The sequence below is a fragment of the Triturus cristatus genome, chromosome 1_1, assembly GCF_964204655.1.
Source record: "Triturus cristatus chromosome 1_1, aTriCri1.1, whole genome shotgun sequence".
In the NCBI taxonomy this organism is placed as follows: Eukaryota; Metazoa; Chordata; class Amphibia; order Caudata; family Salamandridae; genus Triturus; species Triturus cristatus.
Window position 1 is genome coordinate 1,200,730,369 of NC_140579.1, and position 22,836 is coordinate 1,200,753,204.

Consider the following 22,836-nt stretch of genomic DNA (forward strand, 5'->3'; position numbering starts at 1 on the left):
CTTAGACTTTGCCATTTACTCACCGTAAGTCTTGGAGATTGGCCCCATAAGTCGCTGCATGATACCTTTTTGAAGTATTTGTTTTTCCTGCATAGGATAACCTTGCAGCTTCTGAAAAATGCACTGAAAAGTGTTGACTTTTTAAATGCAAAAGGTATTTCTATCTCAAAACGTACTTACCTGAACGTAATGATTTTGTTGCCAAAAAATATATATAGATACGTGTTGTTTTTATAAATCAGTGTGTATTTCCTTATCGAGTCATGTGCATCATTTGACTGTGTGTGTGTATTGCAGATGTCTTACACTTCTTTCTGATACGCCTAACTCTGCTCCACCACACTACCCCCTAGAAGAGCACCGTGACTTTGCTAGAGCAAGCCCCTTTCCACTTATAAAGAAATACCTGGACACTTTGCACAGTATGTCTCTTTTAGGTATGCTATATAAAGAGCCAGCTTCATACTATCATTTCAGGGAAAGATTACTTTATAAGCAAGGAAAAATGTTATTTTGCAAGAAAGAGTGCTTTTCTAGCATTTCTTGGGATTTCTTTGCTTGCAGATATCTGTGCAGCAGCAGCCTAGGTCATTTATACATCTAGGTGAAATTGGCCAAACAGTTTTTAAGCTTTTTATTTAGTACAGCTAGCACTTTTCACCCTTCACATTAAGTGGGTACTGTGACATGCAATCTATCCACAGTGTCTGGATTAAGAACACATTTGCAATGAAAGAGATAAAAAAGTTACCTGTGACAATAAGTTTTCTTCCTTACGGTATTTTAGGGTTACATTAACATTCAGCCTTCCTGCCTCCCTAGAACAATGATACTTCTAAATGGGTAACCTTGTGATATTGTATTATGGTACAAGGCGAAGAGCGAGTGGATTTAAGTGTCACCAAAATACATTTGGATGTATTTTTATATCATATTTGTTTTTTGAGGGGGGTCTCATGTTAGCTTCAATATGGTTGTTCTTCAAATGGAAACATCTATGAAAAACAGTAAATCGAACATAGTTGGGAATGTCTAATTTTAGAATGCCATTTGCCTTTTTTAAAAACCAATACATTCCTTCTTTGGAAGGCAGAGTTTGTTGAAGCAAGGTATCTCTAACAGTGGTTAATGATCCTAATAAGAATTTTCTAGTTTTTTTTTTACATCTCATAAATAGAAAGTTGAGTAAAAATTCTAAAATTGTGCAGCTCTGTAGAGTGGTTTTTGGCTGACCTCTTGATGATGATGCCCATATTTCACTGGGATCTATGGAATATATTTCTTATTTCAATGGTCCCTGTCAAGTATGGATTTTCTTATTGCTGATTTTTGTGCTCTAAAACCTGTAACGTATTACAATTTATAAACTACTATCCTCTCTCAAAATCATAAAGGAATTCTGATAATAATGGCCTTATAGTAGGAAGTTGTGGTCAATTTCATCAAGAGTAGCACATTCTCCTACAATAGCGAAGACCAAAAAACAAAAGTTTTATTATTTTATATTATAACCACTAGTTGGTGGAATTATATATGCCTTATGAATGGAGAATGGAATCCAGCCGCAAAACAATTGTTACAGCTTATTTCTTGAGATGCATTAAAACCCCATCTAAGGGACTGATTTATGGTCGGTCACCTTTGCTACCGTGGTGGACTACCTCCAGCCAAATGAAGAATTGACCGCCAGCCCAACATCTCCATACAATGAAAGGAAACGCTTTACAGTAGCTTCTTTCAGGGTGTAAAAAGTTTAGTGGATGGCAGTTCGGCAAATGTTTCCAAAGATTTTGTTTTTCAGGAGCAAACTTCCACGGTGGTATTTTCTTTCTGAAATTTAAAAAATCTGGTAGCTTTCTCCCAGGGTATTGTTGTTCATTATTTTCACTTCATGTTGCCAGTGGCAGACAAAAAGGACATTATTCTCTCCACCCTAAATGGGGCAGGTGGTGCAATGCCTTTCCTCAGAAGGACCCTACTTGCTTTTGCAGCAGAGTACTTGGTCCGTCAGACTCTAATCAGGCTTTGTTTGTCAGGGGCATTTCCAATAGGTTGTGCTGGACCTCCTTTCTTACAAGTAATCAACTCCCTTCCCCTCCAGTTCCCCTTTAGTTTTGCATTATGTTAAAAATGCCTCTTACACATGTCGTCTGATTCAAACATGCAGCCTCTGGTCACAGAATTATAAATCAGATGGGGATGACTGGTCTTCTCTAATTACCAGTTACCTTACCAGACATTTCTTTACTGGGCAGAATATAACTGCTTTCCAGATTTATGCAGTAGAGTTAGATCAGTGCTATGAATAGCAGGGGAATGCTTGTTATGCTTCAGGTTAGTTAGAGAAATGGTGTCAACTAATTTGTATGAAGTGTCAGAGCTCACATCCAGTCTTTTGTCAGCCTTGTCTTATTTTCTTCTGTAACAGCGCAGGCACCTCTTCCAGGTCGTTTGTGCTGGCCCCCAGGCTCAGCTTTAACTGCCCGCCTGCGCCGCCTCATCACAGCCTACCAACGCAGCTTTAAGCGGGAGCAAGCGAAGATGGAAGCAGCAGAAAGAGGAGATCGGCGGAAACATCGTTGTGAAGCTGCTTTCAAGTTGAAAGAGATTGCACGACGCGAGAAACAACAGAGGTATTGCTAGATTTGTGAAGGAGCCAAAGTACGAGCAGTGGTTATAATGAGAAATGATTGATTGAAGAATGAGAGCACAATTTCTTGGAAAAAAAGGACAAGTGATAAAAACTTTTTGATGTGTAAGAAGTAAGAGAAATATTGTCTTAAACCTCATTGGCACCACTTGCAGGGTCAGAATATGCACCTTTATGGACTATTTGTTATTAGGCATAACTCCTTACATCTGAAAGAGACTATTAGTTATGGATTCTTTACCTTAGAATTACCCCCAGGAGTCAGAAAGGATCTTGAGAATGTATTTTTAGCAGTACCCCTGTGCTTTGGTAGGTGGCGTTGGTCGACTCCGCTTTTGTCGTTGGCGACCTGATCGCTGGAATGACTTTGCGGTATCTACTTAGAAGCCGCCCCTGCGCGCTGACGTCTGTTCTTTCCTTTTCCGCGCCAGCCAGCGCAAATCCGGAGAGAGCGGTACCCTTAGTCTTGATTGACTAGAGTTTTTTAACTTTTTGTCCAATCTATTTTTCGAGTCGTTCGACTCCTGGTGCAAGGGGATGTCACATTGACGGACCGGCTTCAAACCCTGTAACTCCTGTCACAAGCTGATGTCGGTCACGGACCCACATCTTGTGTGCCTCAGGTGCCTGGAGCGTGACCACGACCTGAAGTTGTGCTCCGACTGCTGGGCTAATGTCTTTGCGGGAGCGTTCCTGAACGCTTGAGGCCCGGCAGTCCGCTGTGCGCCGCTCGAGGTCCTGGTCGAGAGGGAGGTCGCCGAGTCACCACCATCACTCCTCTTAGAAGTCTTCATCTTCGGGTAAGTCGAAGCACAAGAAGAAGGCGAAGAACCACTGTCGCTTTTTGCCTTCTCCCCGTCCGTCGGCCGACGCGGGATGCAGAAGGTAGTCATCCGGCTCCGCCCGCGGAGCCTGTTGGGTCGGCTCCAAGCTTCCCTCCCTTCCTGGGAGCTGGGGCGACCTCCTACCCAACTTCGTAGCTTTTACAAAGCCCTCCACTCCATCTTTTGGCAGCCGGACTCTGCCGGCGCGCCTTCGGGCCCCGAGGACACAGCTGAGGGTTCTAGGCCTTCAATGCCGGAGGCTCCGGTGCCACAGGGACCCCAGGGATCCAGGCCTGGATTGGGTTTGGCGCCGGTCGACCTTAAAACACCTCCTCCAGCAGCAAATCCATTGGCGACACCTCCGCCCCCTCCAACGCCGGTTGTGTCCCCAGCCAGCATCAACCCCATCCTCCCCAACCCCCCCCCCCTCGACATGGATACGGAGCCTAACCGGCACCGACCGGTACCTTTGTACCTCTGTTCTATCCCGGCATTCCTTATCCCCCTGAGTGGCATTCAGAGGAGGGTGAGGAGGAATGGGAGGGGTCTATTGACCCGCTAGCAGACCAGCTGGAAGATCCGGACTGGAGAGAGGAACTGGGTGTGGCCAGTGGTCTGGATACATCCCCAGACCTTGGTATGCTTTCTCCCCCTACCGTGGCTACGGAGGAAGGAGCCTCCTATGCTGTGGTGTTGCGTAGGGCAGCTAAGGCCTTGGGCCTTGAGCTACCTACGGTGGCAGTCAGGACTAACCTCCTGACTGAGGTGCTAAAACAAGCAGCCGCCTCTCCGGAGCCCCTGCTGCCTTTCAATGAGGCCCTCAAAGACATCCTTCTGGGCACCTGATCCAAGGCCAACACAGGGGCTCCTGTGGATAGGATGATTATCCGACGCCACCGCCCTGCCCCGGGCGATCCCAATTTCCTCTCCCAACACCCTATCCCTGGGACTTGGTGGTCCAAGCCTCAACATCCAAAGGCGCGTTCCCTACTGCTCCCCCAGATAGGGAATCCAAGAAGTTGGATCATTTTGGGAAGAAGTTTTCTTCCGCCAGCTTAGGACTGTGGTCAGTGAACACTGCATGTCTCTTGGGCAGTTACACCGACGCTCTGTGGGACACGGTTGTGTAGGTGCTGCCACAGTGCCCGGAGGAGGCCCGGGCTGTACCTTCACATGCGGTTGCTGAATGGAGGGATGCAGCAAAGTTCACCATTCGCTGTGGGCTGAACACCGCTAACTCGCCAGGCAGGACGATTTCAAAGTCGGTAGCCCTGAGACGCTACGCCTGGCTGAGGTCCACTTGCTTCTCGGGCGATGTCCAATCGACTCTTTTGGACATGCCCTTTGATGGCCGTCACTTGTTTGGCGACAATGCGGGCAATGCGCTCGACCACTGTGAGAAAGTGTCATCTTTCTTGCGTGGTATGCCCCCACTTTTTGCTGAATTGCTGATGTACTTTGACTGAGTCTGACAATTAGGTGCCCAGGGCCTGTGTTCCTTCCCTAAAACTGCATTGAAGCCTAAACCCAATTGGCATCTCTGGCCACATGATAAATGGTCTCCTAGGTACCCAGGGCACTGTGACCAGAGAAGGCCCCTAAGGGCTGCAGCACTTATTGTGCCACCCTTAGAGGTCCTGTACCCTGACACACACACACACACACACACACACACACACACACACACCGCCTTAGCAGGCTGAGTTTCTTGGTGCAGAACAAAACAGAGAGTCGACATGGCACACATCCCTGTGTGCCATGCCCACAAACACACTGCCATGGCATACCTCAGTCACCCATCTAGCTGGATGCACTATGCCTGTGGTGTGGGTACAGGTGCATGAGCCCTCTACCCCTGAAGTACTGGGAATTTAAAGCCCAGCGGTGCAGGGGAACACACCCTAAGACTTCGGGTTCTTCCTGTTTCAGACCAACAGAAACACAGAATCTTCTAGGTGAAGTCAAAGATCGATTTATTGGCTGCAGGCCAATTACAGGTATCCGAGAAGTACAACACAATGTATGTTCTCAGGAGACTGCTTAAAGTTACAGAAACGGGCTTCTCCTTAAATACAAAATATCATGCTTCAGGCACACATTCCTTGTTTTACGATATGGCCATATACATGTATTCATTACAAACGAAAAGGCAGAGTCATGATGACCATCCCACATTCCAGTTAAGCCAGCCCACAATTATTTACCCAGCGAGGCTCAGATCCCACATCAGATATCAACAGGCCCCAATAAACACGAACATCTCCTGTTTGGAAAACAAGCCATAAAGCAGGAAGAGTCAGGTGTGAAAGAGATTAGCCGGAGGCTTGTGTGGGATGAAAAGGCTTTATGGTGTGTCAAACCCTGATGCTAATCACAGGAGGCCGTAGGACGGGGAGCTTGTGAGACCGGACTGACCTGGGGCAGCGGAGCCAAGCTGCACAGGTCACAGAGAAGTCAAGCAGAAAGTACATGTGTTCTAAAGGCCCGTACTTGTTCGTAATGTGTAGCCTATGTGAGGGCAACCATAAGATGGCCACCGCTCTAAGATGGAACCCACGAAGTTACTGTATCATATCGTATACATAGTGCATTTATCGCTAAAACGTTATACAAAGCACTTGTACATACCGCATTGACCATTCGCGGTTCGCTAATACCGGGATAGACAGGGGTAGGGCCCTGCCTCCTACGCGGTCCCAAATTCTAAAGTACCACAGACCCTCCTTTTGCCCTTACATAGGCAATAACTATACTCACATCAATCCGAGTCTAGGTCAATATTCACGAAGTCATGGAGATGTTGCTGTAGCATCATCCTATTACTTAGCTCGTCCCTCGATACAGGTTTCCTTACACATAATGTAGCACAGAGGCCACATATCGCAGAAGCACACTGTATGCACAGACAGAACAGGAAAAGGATGGCTAAGATCATTCCAATGACCATCAGAATCTTCCAACCCCAGGCAGATATCAGCTCCCAGAACCACCCCACCAGTGACCAATCTCCTTTATCCACGTGTATGGATTCAGATATTTTATGCAGTTTGGAGATGGCTTGATAAACTGTTGGAGCGTTATCTGGTATGAAAATGCAACAACTAGATTGGATAACCTTACATACCCCACCGCGGTCTGCAAGTATGATGTCTAGAACCATACGGTTCTGCAAAGTCATGAGGCGATCCGCTTGGAGCTCAGCTGTCAAATTACCAAGGGCACCAGCCGTAACATTAACAGTGGATTCAACCACCCGAGTCAGTTGTCTCAGGTTCCTATTATTGACCATAGGTCCCCAAAACGGCAGGAAACCCAAAAAGAAGTCTCCCGCTTCCTGACCGGCAGTATCTTCCTTACTAATCACGCCTCTCACAACTCTGGTCTTGTGATAGTCAGAGGCAGCAGTAAATGTCGGCGGTAGCAGATTTGCAATATACCATGTGCCCGAGAAATCAGGGGGCAACCATGTATATGCTCGGTCACTGCAGACAAAATATGTACCCTTGGCAGCCAAAAACGCAGGGGAAAACTGCGATGGAAAAGTGTACGTTTCAGTACAGTCACTTCTCCCCAGTTGAGCTCTAGGATTCTGACCATTACCTTGCAAACAGAACCGACCTATGTGGGGTACGACCCAAATTGGGGATGAAATTTTCCGCTGCCTTTCACCCAGACTAATACTATACCCCGTCGCGTTCCACCCTACATAAGCTCTCAATTCATCTTTAGGAATAGATGAGTATGCGTCGATATCTCTGCTCATATCGGCAACTCCTTTCATCAAAGCTTTATTATTTGTGCTAGGTCTGATGGAACGCGGTTGTCGCGGGGAGTAGGTATCTAATGCAAAGAGAAACATGGTCTGGAATGCCCATGACGATCCATTGTAACTAAACGGCAGCACTAGATAAGGAATACCCTTATTAATGGTATGTGGCATTAACCCGCACACCCAGCAATTGGTTGTATTCATGACTAGTTGGTGCTGGTGCAGGAGCTGAATAAACGAGTTGTTTACAAACTCTGATCGTCTAGCTTGTTCATGTTCAGGCAGAGGGTGGAAAGAGTGTGAGGAGACAGTAGGAGGAGGTATAGGCTGTACAGTGGGTGCAATGGGCTCTTGAGAGGAGAAGAATACAAATCCTACAGTAAACACAATCATACTACATAATATAAACAGACATAATAATACAAAACGTTTGCTCTTCATTATTTTACATATTTTTGCTTTAAAGTTCATTTCCTCAGCGAGTCTCTCCATCTTGAAAAACTCCATCCTCTAATCGTGCCGCTCGCGGCGGGTGAGTATCTTCTGCTAAGGAGTACGCCTGTCGGTCCAGGGAACGCCCTAGACCAACCAGAACCATTGACCTAATGTCTTCGGCCTGTACCCCAAAGTCTTGGCACCGCGACCCTGCGGCTGAACCCGGATGGTGGTTCGAAAAACAAAAATCAAGAAAGTCCTTCAGATGGGAGAGCTATGATTTCAAAAACAAAAACGTAAGGAAAAGAATATTTATTTGTCCATAGGCCTTGGTCTCAAGTTGTAGCGGAAACGGCCAGGTACTGTCTGATCTTGAAACAAGAGTTCAGGCTCTGTGGTGTCCAATCGAATTGACGGTGGCACAGCTTCTTGCAAAATATCGTCACTCTTTTGTGCTGAAGTTGTGCCTCTTACGCGTGCATCACTAAATGGTATAAAACGGGGTACAGTGTCTGTTTCAGAATCGGCGATACCCTCCTGGACCCACTGGTCATATGGTAGAGGCAAAGGGATCCTCTTGATGTGGGCGCCGTGAATCCAATTCTTTTTCCCCTTTACTCGAACCGCTGATCTTGTAGACAGAAGTACGAGGTGAGGGCCAATCCACCGGGGCTCATCGTTGCTCTTTCGCTGGAAGTTCTTGATGAGCACCCACGTGCCAGGGTCAATAGGGTGTCCTGGAGCTTCAGAGGCCCGGGGGAGAGTATCATGCACCTGTTGGTGTAAAACACGCAATTTAGCCGTCAATTCATACAGATAATCAAGCAGTACTGGATGTTCGATTTCGCTGAATTTCGTCGGTCTTGGCACACCCCATACATTGGCCGGGCGGCCAAAGACCACCTCGTATGGACTAAGTCCCACTCGTGAATGCACAGTCATTCTTGTGGATAGGAGTGCTAGAGGCAGAGCGTCAGGCCATTTAAGACCGGAGCTCGCCTGGATTTTGGCCAGCTTGAGTTTTAGAGTGCCATTGTAGCACTCTACTAATCCAGCTGATTGGGGGTGATTTGCAGCGTGGAACTTTTGCTTGATCCCTAACCCCTCACACACATTCTTCATCACCCGACCCACAAATTCACTCCCATTATCACTCCACACCATTCTTGGCATTCCAAACCTAGGAAAAAATTCCTTCACAAGGGCTTTGGCTGTGGACAAAGCAGTGTTGTCTTTTAGGGGATATGCTTCTATCCATTTTGAAAAAGCGCAAACAACAACCAATACATATTTCAGGTTGTTGCACCTTTCCATGTGGATAAAATCCAGCTGCAAAACTTCAAATGGATATGATGGAGGTGCAAAATGACCAGCTGGAGTTGGGGTTCCCCTACCAGGGTTGTATTTCAAACATACCATACAATTCTTGAATACATTCTCTGCACACTTGGGAATTCCAGCATTCTGCCATACTGGGGCCAGCAACTTACAGATTCCTTTCATACTGATATGTGCCATTCCATGTGCCATAGTAACCACTGGAAGCACATATGCGTCAGGTAACAACCATCGCCTATGTTCTGACAAATCAACCCAACAACCATTCTCATCCAATTTACCCGTACTTTCTTTCCACTTGCTCAACTCTTTCTCTGTGGCTTCAGCTTGAAGGGACTTCACACTCTCTATTGTGTTTTCACACATTCCAACATCACCAACCCATCTTGCAGGGCCCGCAACATACATTCGGGTCTTCACATCTTTTGCTGTTCCTTTCGCGATTTCATCAGCAAACGCATTACCACGACCAACATCATCAGTGATTTTCTTGTGCGCACTGCATTTCATAATCGCAACTTGTAACGGTAGGGTCAGTGACTCAAGGAGATCATTCACCAACTTGCCATTCTGAATCTTAGCTCCATGCGAAGTCAGGAACCCACGTTCTTTCCACAATCGCCCAAAACTATGAGCCACGCCAAAGGCGTACTGGCTATCAGTATATATGTTCACTTTCATTCCTTCAGACAACACGCATGCTCTTGTAAGGGCAATCAGTTCTGCTGCTTGAGCCGAATTTTGTGGCACACGTGCAGTTTCAACAATCGTGTGCAAAGTCGTGATAGCATATGCAGCAGTCGTATCACCATTCGGAAGCTTGAAACACGAACCATCCACCCATAAAGTACCATCACACTCGGTCAGGGGAGTATCTTTAAGATCCACTCTCCCTTTCGTCTCTTCTTCTGTTCTGAACAGACAATCATGTTGCTCAATCTCATCTAGGTCTGCTGGAATTGGTAATAATGTAGCTGGATTCAACGTGTTGCATCTCTTTATGTGTATATGATTCGCTAACAGTGTTAGTTCATATCCTGACAATCGCGCACTAGTTAAGTGCTGTGTCTTGGTCCTGTTTAACAATGTGTCCACAGCATGTGGAACCATTACAATCAATGTGTTATCCATCACCAGTCCAGCAGACTGTCGAATAGACATAGCTGCGGCGGCTGTAGCTCTCAAACAACTTGGCAATGCCCTCGCTACTGGGTCCAAGGTTGACGAAAAATATGCGCATGGACGCGGTCTGTCGCCAAAAGGCTGTGTTAACACTGATAATGCGCAACCGTTCTTTTTGTGAACATACAATGTAAAAGGCTTACTGTAGTCGGGGGTACCCAACACAGGAGCTGAACATAATGCATCACGCAATTCCAAAAAACTTTTCTGACACTCTTCAGACCATGGAATAGGATTCGGTGTGTCTTTACATGTTAATGCTAACAAAGGTTTTGCCAGCAAAGAGAAATTTGGTATCCAGTGCCTACAGTATGAAGTGATGCCCAAGAAAGCACGCACTTCTCTCTGTGTTCTAGGCACACTCAACTGTGCAATGGCTTGAATTCTTTCTGGGGTCAGTTTCCTTCCCTCCTTCGATAAGAGATGACCTAAGTAGGTCACTTCTTGTCGACAATATTGCATCTTTGAGAGAGACACTTTGTGATGGAAGGCAGACAAATGATGCGACAATGACAATGTAGCTTCTTTGCAAATCTTTTCAGTATCCGCGGCGATTAGTAAATCGTCAACGTACTGAATGAGGGTAGCACCACTAGGTAAAACAAGTGCATCAAGCTGCGCTTTTAAAGCTTGACTGTATATTGATGGACTTTCACAGTAGCCCTGGGGAGCGCGTTTAAAGCGGAAGCTTCGGCCTCCTAAACTGAAGCCAAAAATGTCTCTGCTCTCCTCTGCAATTGGGATGCTAAAGAAAGCATTCTTTAGATCGATCACTGAGAACCATGCAGCGGAAGCTGGAATCATAGTTAACAAGGCAGTTATATCAGGGACAACTGGAAACTGTGGCACAACAATCTTATTAACTTCTCTGAGATCAATCACAAATCTGTAAACAGGTGGCTGTGAAGGGTCCGTTCGTTTTAAGACAGGTAAAACAGGACTATTGCAAACGTTGCCTCTTGTCTCTTCAATTACACCCTTTTTAATCAAATCGCTGACAATTGCTAACAACGCTTTCTGACCTTCATTGGAGATCTTGTACTGGGGAATACGTGGCAATCTAACATTGGCTTTTAAAGTGACCACGTATGGTGGTATTTCCAAAAGACCCACATCATTGGGACCAGTAGCCCAAAGGACATCCGGAAGGGATGACAACTCAGGTGGCATTGCATTCTTAGACAAATACATTGGGGAAATCACCTTCTTACCTAATGTAAGTTGTACTCCCGAGGGAGAACAATATAGCGTTGCATGCAATCTTTTTAACAGATCCAATCCTAATAGATTTTCACCACAACCTGTCGTTAGGATGAGGGGTGCTTTTAGCTCACAAGGTCCAACAGAAAGTGACATAGGACTAGAAATCGGGTTCCTAACTGGGGCGCCAGAAAAACCTACTGAAACATTCATTTCGCCAGACAAAGGCGCGCCAGGGAGTTTTGAATGCATGATTGAACTCTTTGCAGCACCAGTATCTAGCAGAAAGGGCTCTGTTACACCCGCTGTAGTTACTTTAACATATGGTCCGCTCTGATCCACTGGCACTGAAACAACTCCCTCTCTCTGTCTACGGCTGTCCTAGTAATCATTACCTTCCACATTGTCGTCTTCTGCATAATAATCATTATTATAGTACTGAGCTGTATTACCAGTCGCGTGGGCTTGCTGATCAAAGCTATTTATGGTATTTTGAGGCGGAAGAGGACGCGCGTTCTGGGGAACATTTCCATGCCCTCTACCTCTAGGAGCTTGTTGACCACCTCTACCTCTTGCGCCATACGCATTACTAGTACGCTGCATTAATTTAGGACAACTATACTTGAAATGACCTTCCTCTCTGCAATATGAACATTGATTGGGACCTACAGGGATACGTGGTTGATAATACCCATTCATTTGCTGATTATTCTGGAACTGTTGGGGCTGCTGATAGATACCTTGGGTTTGCCTATAATTATTCTGTCCTCCACGTGGCGGATAAGCCTGCTGTAAAAGGACCTTCGTTTTCAGTTCTTTCGTTTTCTTATCTGTTCTATCTTTCTCGTCTTTATCTCTATTTTCATAATACTGTGCAGTAGCCAGTATTTGCGCTGAAGAGGAAACAGCCAAGAACTTTCTGAATCTTTTAATTTCTTACACAACTCGGGAAGTAGATTCTGCACAAATTTATCAACAAATAACCGTTGGCCACCTTCAGTGCTCATGTCTTGACCACTGTGGTCGATAAACGTTTCTTCAAACCTGGTAAAGAAATCGGACACTGTCTCATCTTTCTTCTGCTTGCATGCAGATAGTTTATCCCAATTTACGCGCATCGCGGGCATTATAGTCTTCATGTATGTAATAATTCTACCAGGGAGTTCTGCTACCAAAGGGTCAGGCTTCGCACCACCAACTTGGCCAGCATCTGCAGCAATGATATTAGCCCATGTGTTACCCAATTCTGCAGCGTGATCTACATTACGAATGGATCCCCATAAAGGCTGTGGAACCACATTCCCAAACAACATATCTATGTCAGCCAGATTCATTACACACGATTCTGCAGTTTGTGATAACTCCTTATAATATCCTGTAGGGTTTTTACAGGGGTCAGGCAATGTCTGCTTAAGCGCGAACACCTCAGAACGCTTCCATGGGACATGTACCCAAACACGCTGAAAATGAGCTGGAGCAGCAACAATATTTCTAGCGGCATCAGCCGCAACGGCTTCCTTCCATACCGGAGGGACTTCTCTCATAGGGTATTGTCGCACTTTTCCCTTTTTCCCCACAGGGAATTCCTGGTCGAACAATGATTGTTGACAATCACCATTCCTGAAGGACAGTAAAGTCGCAACTGCTTTATCTACATTGGGACCCACAATTGTACCTGTTTCAAAATCAAATCGCACTCGACACAATTCCTGTGGGTTTGGGTTTGAACCATTATCCTCCAATTCCTCACAGAGGAATTCACACATTTTATCAAAGACATACCTCTGTTTTGGGGCATCCCATTGGTGAAAAACGTTAACAACTGATTCCACATTATAGAGTGAAGGGAAACCAATTCACCTACGCGCCAGATGATCTAACACCTCTTTCTCGTCGGGACCAGGCAGCTGACTACGCAGTTGCTTACGTTGCAAACCAGGAGCCATACTAGATGACCCAAAGAGAGGCGACATTAAACTAGTAACTACATTAGCTAGTCGTTGTCATGCTGAAGGAGAAGTTGAGGCGAAAACGGGGGGATAGACAGAGGGAAGAAAAACGGATTCAGATACAGGTACCGGGGTAGTGCAAGAAGGAGCGCCAGGGGAGGCAGCTGATGTGCTAGGCAAAGTCGCAGGAAGCGCAGGGGCAACAGGTAGCAAAACTGGCGGCCCTTGAGAGGGCTGCACTGTAGGGATAGGAGCCAGCTGAGGAGGAGCTGGCGGCTGTGGGAAGGCTTGCGGCATATTTACTGGAGGCTGCACATTTACAAGCTGTGGAGGCGCTGTGGCATTTTGCGCATACGGGGGTGGCGAACTTAGCAAATGGGACATTATGGAATCTTTCTCTTTCTCTTCTGTCTCATCTTGCACAAGGGGTGACAAAACAGGGTAACATTTATCGATCCCTAGTTTGCGCTGTCTATGTAGCTGTTCATTCATTTGTTCCTCCTCATTATCTTTAAATTGCACAGCCGCTTGCATCACTGACATACCCCTTTCTCTCTTATTCCTTTTCGCTAGCTTAATTTCCTTCTGTTTGGCTTCCTTTCGCCATAGGCGGAAAGAATCAAACATCGCCGGCCGGGCTTTCTTTTTAAACAATTTAACTTCCAAATTATCTAAGATATCGGTATCGAAACTACCATTTTGGGGCCATTTTAAAACACCGTCCTTTCTGGTGTATCGGATCCATACTTCATTATATGCAATGGGGCCCACGCCATGTTTTACATAAAGCTCATAAGTTGGAGTTCCAATTGGAGGAACCGGACATGAATCCTCTAACTGGAAATCCCTTCCACAACCCAAACAAAACAATCTTCCAAATACACTAGAACCAGGCATCTTCGCTCACTAGTCTAGTTTCAAACTTCAAAGGATTATCGAATACGATAGTCTCGTGAATACACGAGTCCTCTGGCTTTGGCGCTTGCAAGCTCCAAATCAAAATGATCCCGAAGGATACCAAAAATCCCGAAGGATACCAACAAACTGGGAGACGCTCCACTTATACTTAACTGAATATCGATGATCGATGGCGTCACCAGAAGACTCTCTCGATTGTTTCGCTCTACCAAAATCGTCAAGGGTCCAAAACAGGGCGATTAATCAGGGCAGCAGTCCTTCGTAGCCGTCGGGACGCGGAGAACCTCGCAGAAAAGACTTTCAGACCACGTCGACATGCAGGGGTCGATGAAGTGGCGGCCTTCCTCCAGAATTTCCACACAAAGCTCCTCACGAACCTCTGGCTTGGACTGGTACCGCTAAAATCGTCCCGAGTTGGGCGCCAACTGAAGTACTGGGAATTTAAAGCCCAGAGGTGCAGGGTAACACACCCTAAGACTGCGGGTTCTTACTGTTTCAGACCAACAGAAACACAGAGTCTTCTAGGTGAAGTCAAAGATCGATTTATTGGCTGCAGACCAATTACAGGTATCCGAGAAGTACAACACAATGTATGTTCTCAGGAGACTGCTTAAAGTTACAGAAACGGGCTTCTCCTTAAATACAAAATATCATGCTTCAGGCACACATTCCTTGTTTTACGATATGGCCATATACATGTATTCATTACAAACGAAAAGGCAGAGTCATGATGACCATCCCACATTCCAGTTAAGCCAGCCCACAATTATTTACCCAGCGAGGCTCAGATCCCACATCAGATATCAACAGGCCCCAATAAACACGAACATCTCCTGTTTGGAAAACAAGCCATAAAGCAGGAAGAGTCAGGTGTGAAAGAGATTAGCCGGAGGCTTGTGTGGGATGAAAAAGCTTTATGGTGTGTCAAACCCTGATGCTAATCACAGGTGGCCGTAGGACGGGGAGCTCGTGAGACCGAACTGACCTGGGGCAGCGGAGCCAAGCTGCACAGGTCACAGAGAAGTCAAGCAGAAAGTACATGTGTTCTAAAGGCCCGAACTTGTTCGTAATGTGTAGTCTATGTGAGGGCAACCATAAGAGGGCCACCGCTCTAAGATGGAACCCACGAAGTTACTGTATCATATCGTATACATAGTGCATTTATCGCTAAAACGTTATACAAAGCACTTGTACATACCGCATTGATCATTCGCGGTTCGCTAATACCGGGATAGACAGGGGTAGGGCCCTGCCTCCTACGCGGTCCCAAATTCTAAAGTATCACACCCCTACAGTACCCAGGTCCATTCCTGGGCATTGTAAGTGCAGTGCTGCCATTAAAAGAGTATATGGTGCTGGGAGGTCGTCATTACAAACTCCACAGCACCATAATGGCTACACTAAAAACTAAGAAGTTTGGTATCAAATTTCTCAGCCCATTAAACCCACACTGATGCCAGTGTGGAAATTAATGAAAAATGCACACAGAGGTCTCTCCGATATGTCCCCTGAAAAACGACCAGCCTCTGGTGGGTTCCCTGACTGGTACACACCAGCCTGCCACCACGAGACATGTTGCTGGACCCCTAGGGTGGGACCCTACGCTCCATGAGCCCAGAAACAAAGCCTTTCCTGGGCGGAGGTGTTCACACCTCCCCCAGGTCAGGAAGAGCCATCTGTGGCAAGGGAGCTTCAAAGGTCTGGCAGCCTTTGTAATGCGCCCCCCAGCCCCTCCTATCATCAGTAGCAGGCCCCCTTCCTGTCTCCACTCTCTTTCGACGGGAAGACGGTAGGGAAAAACTAGCCAGCCCAGGAGGTATGCCCACCTCTGCCATCTCCACCCCTCAGGTGGGGGAGGCGAGGTGAAGCCCACTCTCCAGTGCTCGCCATCTTGCAGATGGCAGGCACTCCCCAATCAGGACTAGGGATTGTGTTCACTCCCCCACGTGGGGTGAGCACACCAAGGGAGTAGTCACCCTAAGGTCAGTAGCCCATTGGCTACTGACCTCAAGACCCCTAAAACACCCCCTAAATACAGTATTTAGGGGGTGGCCCTGAACCAAGAAGGCAGATCCAGCCTACATACAAGAAGAAATGAAGAAGGACGGAGAGCCGTGCAGAGCTAACAAGAGGACGACGCCCACTGACTTGGCCCCAGCCCTACAGGCCTGTCTCCACTCGAACCTGCTCCTGCAAAATCCCGGCATGTCTAGCAGCCAGCAACCTCACAAATCCCGGAGGACCTGCCTTCCTTCACTTTCCAGACTGTTTCTCCTGTGAACACCGGACGTGTTTACACTGCAGCTTCTGGTGCCAGCCAGAGACCGCAAATCCAGCCCACTCTGCACCCACCGAACCCAGCCCAAGATCAAGTGGAAAAACACCACAAGAAGGTCCCCCCGGCGATCCTGACCCGAGATCCGGTGACCCCTGACCTGCCTCAAGCCTCCAGACGACACTTGCAGCCTCAATCCAGAGGACCCCCCCTACCGCGACCAGAGTGGGTAAGAAAATCCGACGTCAAAAGGCACCCCTGCACCCGACGCCCCACGGCCTTGTGCGCCCAACCAACGGTGCCTAACCAACCCACGACATCCCAGCTTACCCCTTGAAGTGGTGGTCGCACCTGGAAGATCCTCGTCCCCGAGCCTGCAGTGTTTCTTTGTCCCAGAGATTCTCCTTTGAAAACAGGGCACCCGACCTCAAAACAGCACCCTGCACCCGGCCGCCCTAGTGCCGCTGAGGGTGCACCTTTGGTGCTACTTTGGTCCCCAACTTGCCCTGAGCTTAAACCTAGGAGCTTTGCTCCCACAACCCAGTGGCCTGCTTGCCTGCAGCCACCAACCGGAGGCCCCCTATCCCCCACTGGATAACTTTGGGCCTCAACACTCTACACCCGGCCGCCCTAGTGCCACTGAGGGTGCAACAACAGTGCATAATTGACCCTGGGGGACCCCTGAGTCTAACCCCAGAACCTTAACTCCCACAGTCTATTACTTACCTGAGAACCGTTAACCTGTTTTCCCTCCAAAGGATAACATTGACACTTTTTCTCTAAAAGTGTGGAGTTTTGAAATCTAAAAATATTCCTTAAAAATCGCACAAATAACCAAAACGTGTTTACTCACCTGTTTCCAGGAAATGTCCCAGTGTTGAATCTAGGTATCCAGCACTGAGTTAGAAAAGTAACGTAAAAAGTAACTTACCTGATATTTATTGTAGAAACCCATTCATTTCAATGTACTGCTCCAAAACGTTTTTCAGTGTGGAGTTTTGAAAACTGAAAATATTCTTTACAAATCATGTAAAAAACCTAAACGTAATTACTTACCTGTTTCTAGGAAATGTTCGAGTGCTGAATCTAGGTATCCAGCACTGAGTTTGAAAAGTAACGTAAAAAGTAACTTACCTGCAATTTACTGAAAAAGCCTATTCATTCCAATGTTCTGTATTTGCCAAGTGTTGCATGTGAGAAAGTGGCTCTGTATATACTGTTCCCAAATAGGTACAGTGTGTACAGAGTCCACAGTCCCCAGAGGTTTGGCAGAGGGTAAAGTTAGATATAACCTTACTCTTTAAAGTGGTAGCTTGGTCGAGCAGTAAGGCAGTATCAGAGGACAGTGTAAAGCATTTGTTGCACACACTCAGTCAGCAAATGGTCTCACACACTCAATAACTGAACTCTAGGCCAATGGTTTATATATAAAAAATATATGCTTGTTTTATTTTAGAACCAACAATAGGTATCAAAATATACTTTCTGAGATTGAGATGCTTTGGATAAATACTTTTGCAATATGCAATTGGCTTTTGTAGAAAGTTACAGATTGTTGCAATAGGCAACACAAGTTCAAACACAATAATGCATTGAGTTCAATGGAAGTTTTAAATTATTTGCCATAGATTACTTTTTGGATTTCCAGGACTGGATCCTAGAGTCATTCCTGGGTCAGTTCTCAGAAACAAGTGATTAAAGTCGACTTAATTACTGTGATGATTTTTAGACAATATTTTGCTATTTTAAAAGTTGACACTTAGAAAATATTTCATAGAAAACAGTCAATGATTCCCTACGGAAGAAAATTCAAGTTGCAGGTATAGTATGTTCTCGTTACTTTTGTAATCCAGTACTGGGTGCCTAGACTCAGTACTGGGACCTCTATCATAAGCAGGTAAGTAATTACGTTTTCACAGTTTGTACGATTTTTTAAGAATATTTTAAGTTTGCAAAAATCGACACTTAGAAGAAATTTTTCAGAAAAACAGACAATGATTCCCTATGGAAGAAAATTGGGTTACTGGTAAGTACGGTTTTGATTATTTTTCAGGGTCAGTGCTGGGCACCAAGATCCAGCACTGGGAGCTCACCTAATAGCAGGTGAGTATTTTCGTTTTCGTTATTCGGCTGATTTTTGGTGAATATTTTAAGTTTGGAAAAAACAGTCAATGTTACCCTATGGAGAAAATTGAGTTATCGGCTTTCAGGTAAGTACTTGACTGGCAAAGTTAAGGTTCTGGGCACAGACTCAGGGGTCTCCCAGGGTCATGTAGGTACGGCTGTTATACCCTCAGGGGCACAGGGGCAGCCGGGTGCAGAGTGAGTTAGGCCCAATGTTATCCTATGAGAGGTAGGGGGGCCTTGGTTGGTGGCTGCTGTCTAGCAGGCCACGCGGCTGTGGGAGCTGGGCTCCTGGTCACTTACTCAAGGCAAGTGGGGAAGTTGATAGGTGTAGAGGTTGCACTGCCAGGGCCACTCGGGCGGCAGGGTGCTTTTGATCCTTCGGGCGCTCAATTGGTTTCAATGGGAAAGCTCCGGTTTAGAAAAAAGACTGCAAGCTCGGGGACGAAGATTCTTCAGGTGCCACCACCACTTAGCGAGGTAAGTTGGAGGATAGGTAGGTACCCAGGAGTTGGGCACAGGGGGCTGCAGGGCGCCGGGTGCAGGGGTGCCTTTTGGTATCGGGAAATCTTACCCTCTGTTGATCGCGGTTGGGGGGGGTACCTGGTTCTGAGGCTGCAGGCGTCAGGAGCGTCGAGGTGGGTCCTTGGGTGCCGGACTCGGGGTTATAGTCGCCGGGGGGTTCGTCCACGTGGTCTTTGTTCGCTCCGGCACAAGCCAGGCTTGGCGGGTGCAGAGTGTGCAGGGTTCGCGGTTCCGGGCTGATGCCAGGGATTCGATGCTGATTTTGAGTAGAGCCTCTACTCATGGGTGTCCCAGGTGCTCAGAGCCAAAAGGTAGCCAGGTCCTCCGGGGTTTGTGAGGTTGCTGGCCACAAGAGATGCCGGGTTGTAGCAGGAGCAGGTTCGAGGGTCGACAGGCCGGTAGGGCTGGGGCCAAAGCAGTTGGTATCTTCCTCTTCTTAGCAGCTGCAGGGCAGGTCTTCTTTCTTCTTGCTCTTCTTTGTATTTCGGAATCTGGGGAAGGAAGGTTCAGGGTACCCCTAAATACTAGATTTAGGGGCGTTACAGGTAGGTGAAGGGCAGGAAGCAATGGGTGCCTGTCCTGGGCTGGGTACACCCCCTATCCTGCCTCTCTCCTCAGGGCAGGGGGGCAGTAGCCTAGTCCTGATTGAGTAGGGCCTCCCATCTTCAAGACGGCGAGTGCCCGGAGATGTGCTTCACCTCACCTCGCCTCCCCCACCTGAGGGGTGGGGTTGGCATGCTGGCACATCCCCTGTCCTTATTTGGGGTTTCCGGACAGGCTTCCCGCCAGAGTGGGGGCTGCCAGTGGCCTGGGGAAGCTCACAGAGGCGGCATGCCTTTGAAGCTTCCCCCTGCCCATCCTGGGGGAGGAGATCTAGCACCTCGCCCAGGATGTGCATTGTTGCAGGCCCAGGAGAGCAGGGGCTCTCCTACCCAGGGGTCCAGCAACATGTCTGCTGTGTGGCAACCTTGGCAGCCTCCCAAACCAAACATGGATTGTAGGTTAGGTTTCAGGGGGCATCTCTAAGATGCACTCTGGGGTGCTTGGTACATTAAATCCCACACTGGCATCTGTGTGGGTTTAATGTGCTGAGAAGTTTGATACCAAACTTCTCAGTCTTCAGTGTTGCCATTATGGTGCTGTGGAGTTCATGTTTGACGAGCTCTCAGCACCATGTACTCTTAAATGGCAGCACTGCACTTACAGTGCCCAGGAATGGACCTGGGTACTGTAGGGGCACAGGGCTCATGCTCCTGTGCCCACACCACTGGTATAGGGCACCCAGCTAGAGGGGTGGCTGATGTATGCCAGGGCAGTGTAGGTGGTGGGCATGGCACACAGGGATGTGTGCCATGTCGACTTTCTGTTTTGTCTTGTACCCAGACACTCAGCCTGCAAGGGCAGTGTGTGTGTGTGTGTGTGTGTGTGTGTGTGTGTTAGGGTACAGGGCCTCTAAGGGTGGCACAACAAGTGCTGCAGCCCTTAGAGGCCTTCCCTGGTCACAAGGCCCTGAGTACCTAGGGTACCATTTACCAGGGGCTGACATGTGGCCAGGGTTTGGCAATTTGGGTTTTAGGTCTATAGGGAAGGAACATAGGCCCTGGACACCCGATTGGCAGGAGTCCATGGCACACTCAGTCAAAGTACATTCAGCAATTCAGCAAAAAGTGGGGGCATACCATGCAAGAAAGATGGCACTTTCTCACACAACAGAAAAGTGGGTAAGACAAATTATCCAGTATGGTTACTGCCTGGTGCCTGGAACTCACCTCTACCCCCCTCCCCCCAAACATTCCTCCCAGACAACGTCCAATGTCGTCAGCGCATCTAACACTTCTGAAACAAGAGGTTCTCTCTCTATTACAAATTCATGCAATAGAACCAATCCCCTTGCCTCACCAAGGCACAGGGTTTTATTCCCTCTATTTCCTAATTCCAAAAAATGATGGATCTCTCAGGCCCATATTGGACCTGAGACCGCTAAACCTCTACATTCAGTCAGATCACTTCCACATGGTCACTCTCCAACAGGTGCTCCCACTACTTCAACAGGGCGACTTTCTCTCCACTCTGGATTTAAAGGATTCCTACTTTCATATTCCCATTCACCCTGCTCAGAGGAAATATCTCCGGTTCGTGGTAGATGGTCAACACTACCAATTCAAGGTCCTCCCATTCGGGGTGACTACAGCACCCAGAGTCATCACCAAGTGCCTCGCAGTAGTTGCGGCCCACTTAAGAAGACAGTACATTCATGTCTTGCCTAATCTGGACGACTGGCCAAGGCACACAGCAGATGTGTGCAACCCACACACACACACACACACGCACACGCACACACACACACACAAAAAACAATCCAACTGCTTCACGACTTGGAATTCACGGTAAACCTCACCAAATCCCATCTCCTACCGTCCCGCATACAACAGTATCTAGGGGCTACAATAGACACTTCAAAAACTCTAGCATACCCCAACCCAGTCAAGATGAGCACCATACAAGCTCTAATAGCAAAATGTCAGCCTCAACACTCACTTCCAGCACGAGTGTTCATGCAACTAATCGGAATGATGGCCTCCTGCATTCTTATCGTCCAGTATGCACAACTCCAAATGCGTCCCTTACAGGAGTGTTTGGCACGTCAGTGGAACCAGGCTCAAGGTCAGCTAACAGATCTGAGGTTGGTAGATGACCCCACCCATCGCTCTCTGCAGTGGTGTAACACACAAAACCTTTCCAAAGGGCAGCCGTTTCTCGACCCAGTTCCAGAGATAGTGCTAACAGCAGACGCATCGCTCACCGGCTGGGGAGTTCATCTTCAAACCCATACCATTCAGGGCATATGGACCCCTCAACAAAATCAATTCCACATAAATTACCTGGAAATGTTTGCAATCTTCCTAGCATTGATTTTTTTCAACTCCACCTCGTAAATAAAGCTGTCTTGTTCCGTACAGACAACATGACAGCAATGTATCTCCTCCCAGGAGTACACAATCAAATTGCGGATCTACCCAGTTGGCAAACACAGCAGATCCACAAATGGGAACTTCATTCTCAAGTTCTACTTCCATTCTTTCAAATGTGGGGCCACCCAGAAATAGACCTGTTTGCCACACACCAAAGCACAAAATGCCCAAGCTCTGCACCCAGGTATCCACACCCATTGTCCAAAGGCAATGCGCTATGGATGAACTGGTCAGGCAAATTTGCTTACACTTTTCCATCTCTCCCACTCATTTCGCTAGTAGTTCGGAAACTCAAGCAGCATTCCCTCACATTGATCCTGATTGCTCCAACATTGGCCCGACAGCCCTGGTTCACAACCCTCCTAGAACTATCAGTAGTTCATCATCAAAAGCTACACCTCTTACCCAAGCTTCTCACTCAGAACCATGGAGAGATAAGGCATCCAGATCCCAGTCAGCTCAACCTTGCGATCTGGCACCTGAAAACTTAGTGTTTGGCTACCTTAATCTCCCACCAGACTGCATGAACATCATTAAAGAGGCTAGACGTTCTGCCACTAGAGCTTGCTATGCCTCAAAGTGGAAAAGATTTGTAATTTACTATGCAAATAACAAAATGAACCCACTAGATGCTTCTATTCAAAACCTCATCTGTTACCTTTTGCATCTACAACT

General features: G+C 47.2%; 1 protein-coding gene across 3 annotated transcripts in view; it reads left to right on the top strand.

Moving 5' to 3' along the window:
• The window catches only part of LOC146871825 (ATP-dependent chromatin remodeler CHD8-like), a 3,469,548-nt gene that overhangs the window by 2,852,338 nt on the left and 594,374 nt on the right, over positions 1–22,836 (top strand). For all 3 annotated transcript variants that reach the window (XM_085651762.1, XM_085651758.1, XM_085651757.1), the window contains one exon: positions 2,429–2,633. In XM_085651762.1, the coding sequence (XP_085507888.1) occupies positions 2,429–2,633 (205 nt within the window). The remainder of the gene's footprint in view (positions 1–2,428; positions 2,634–22,836) is intronic.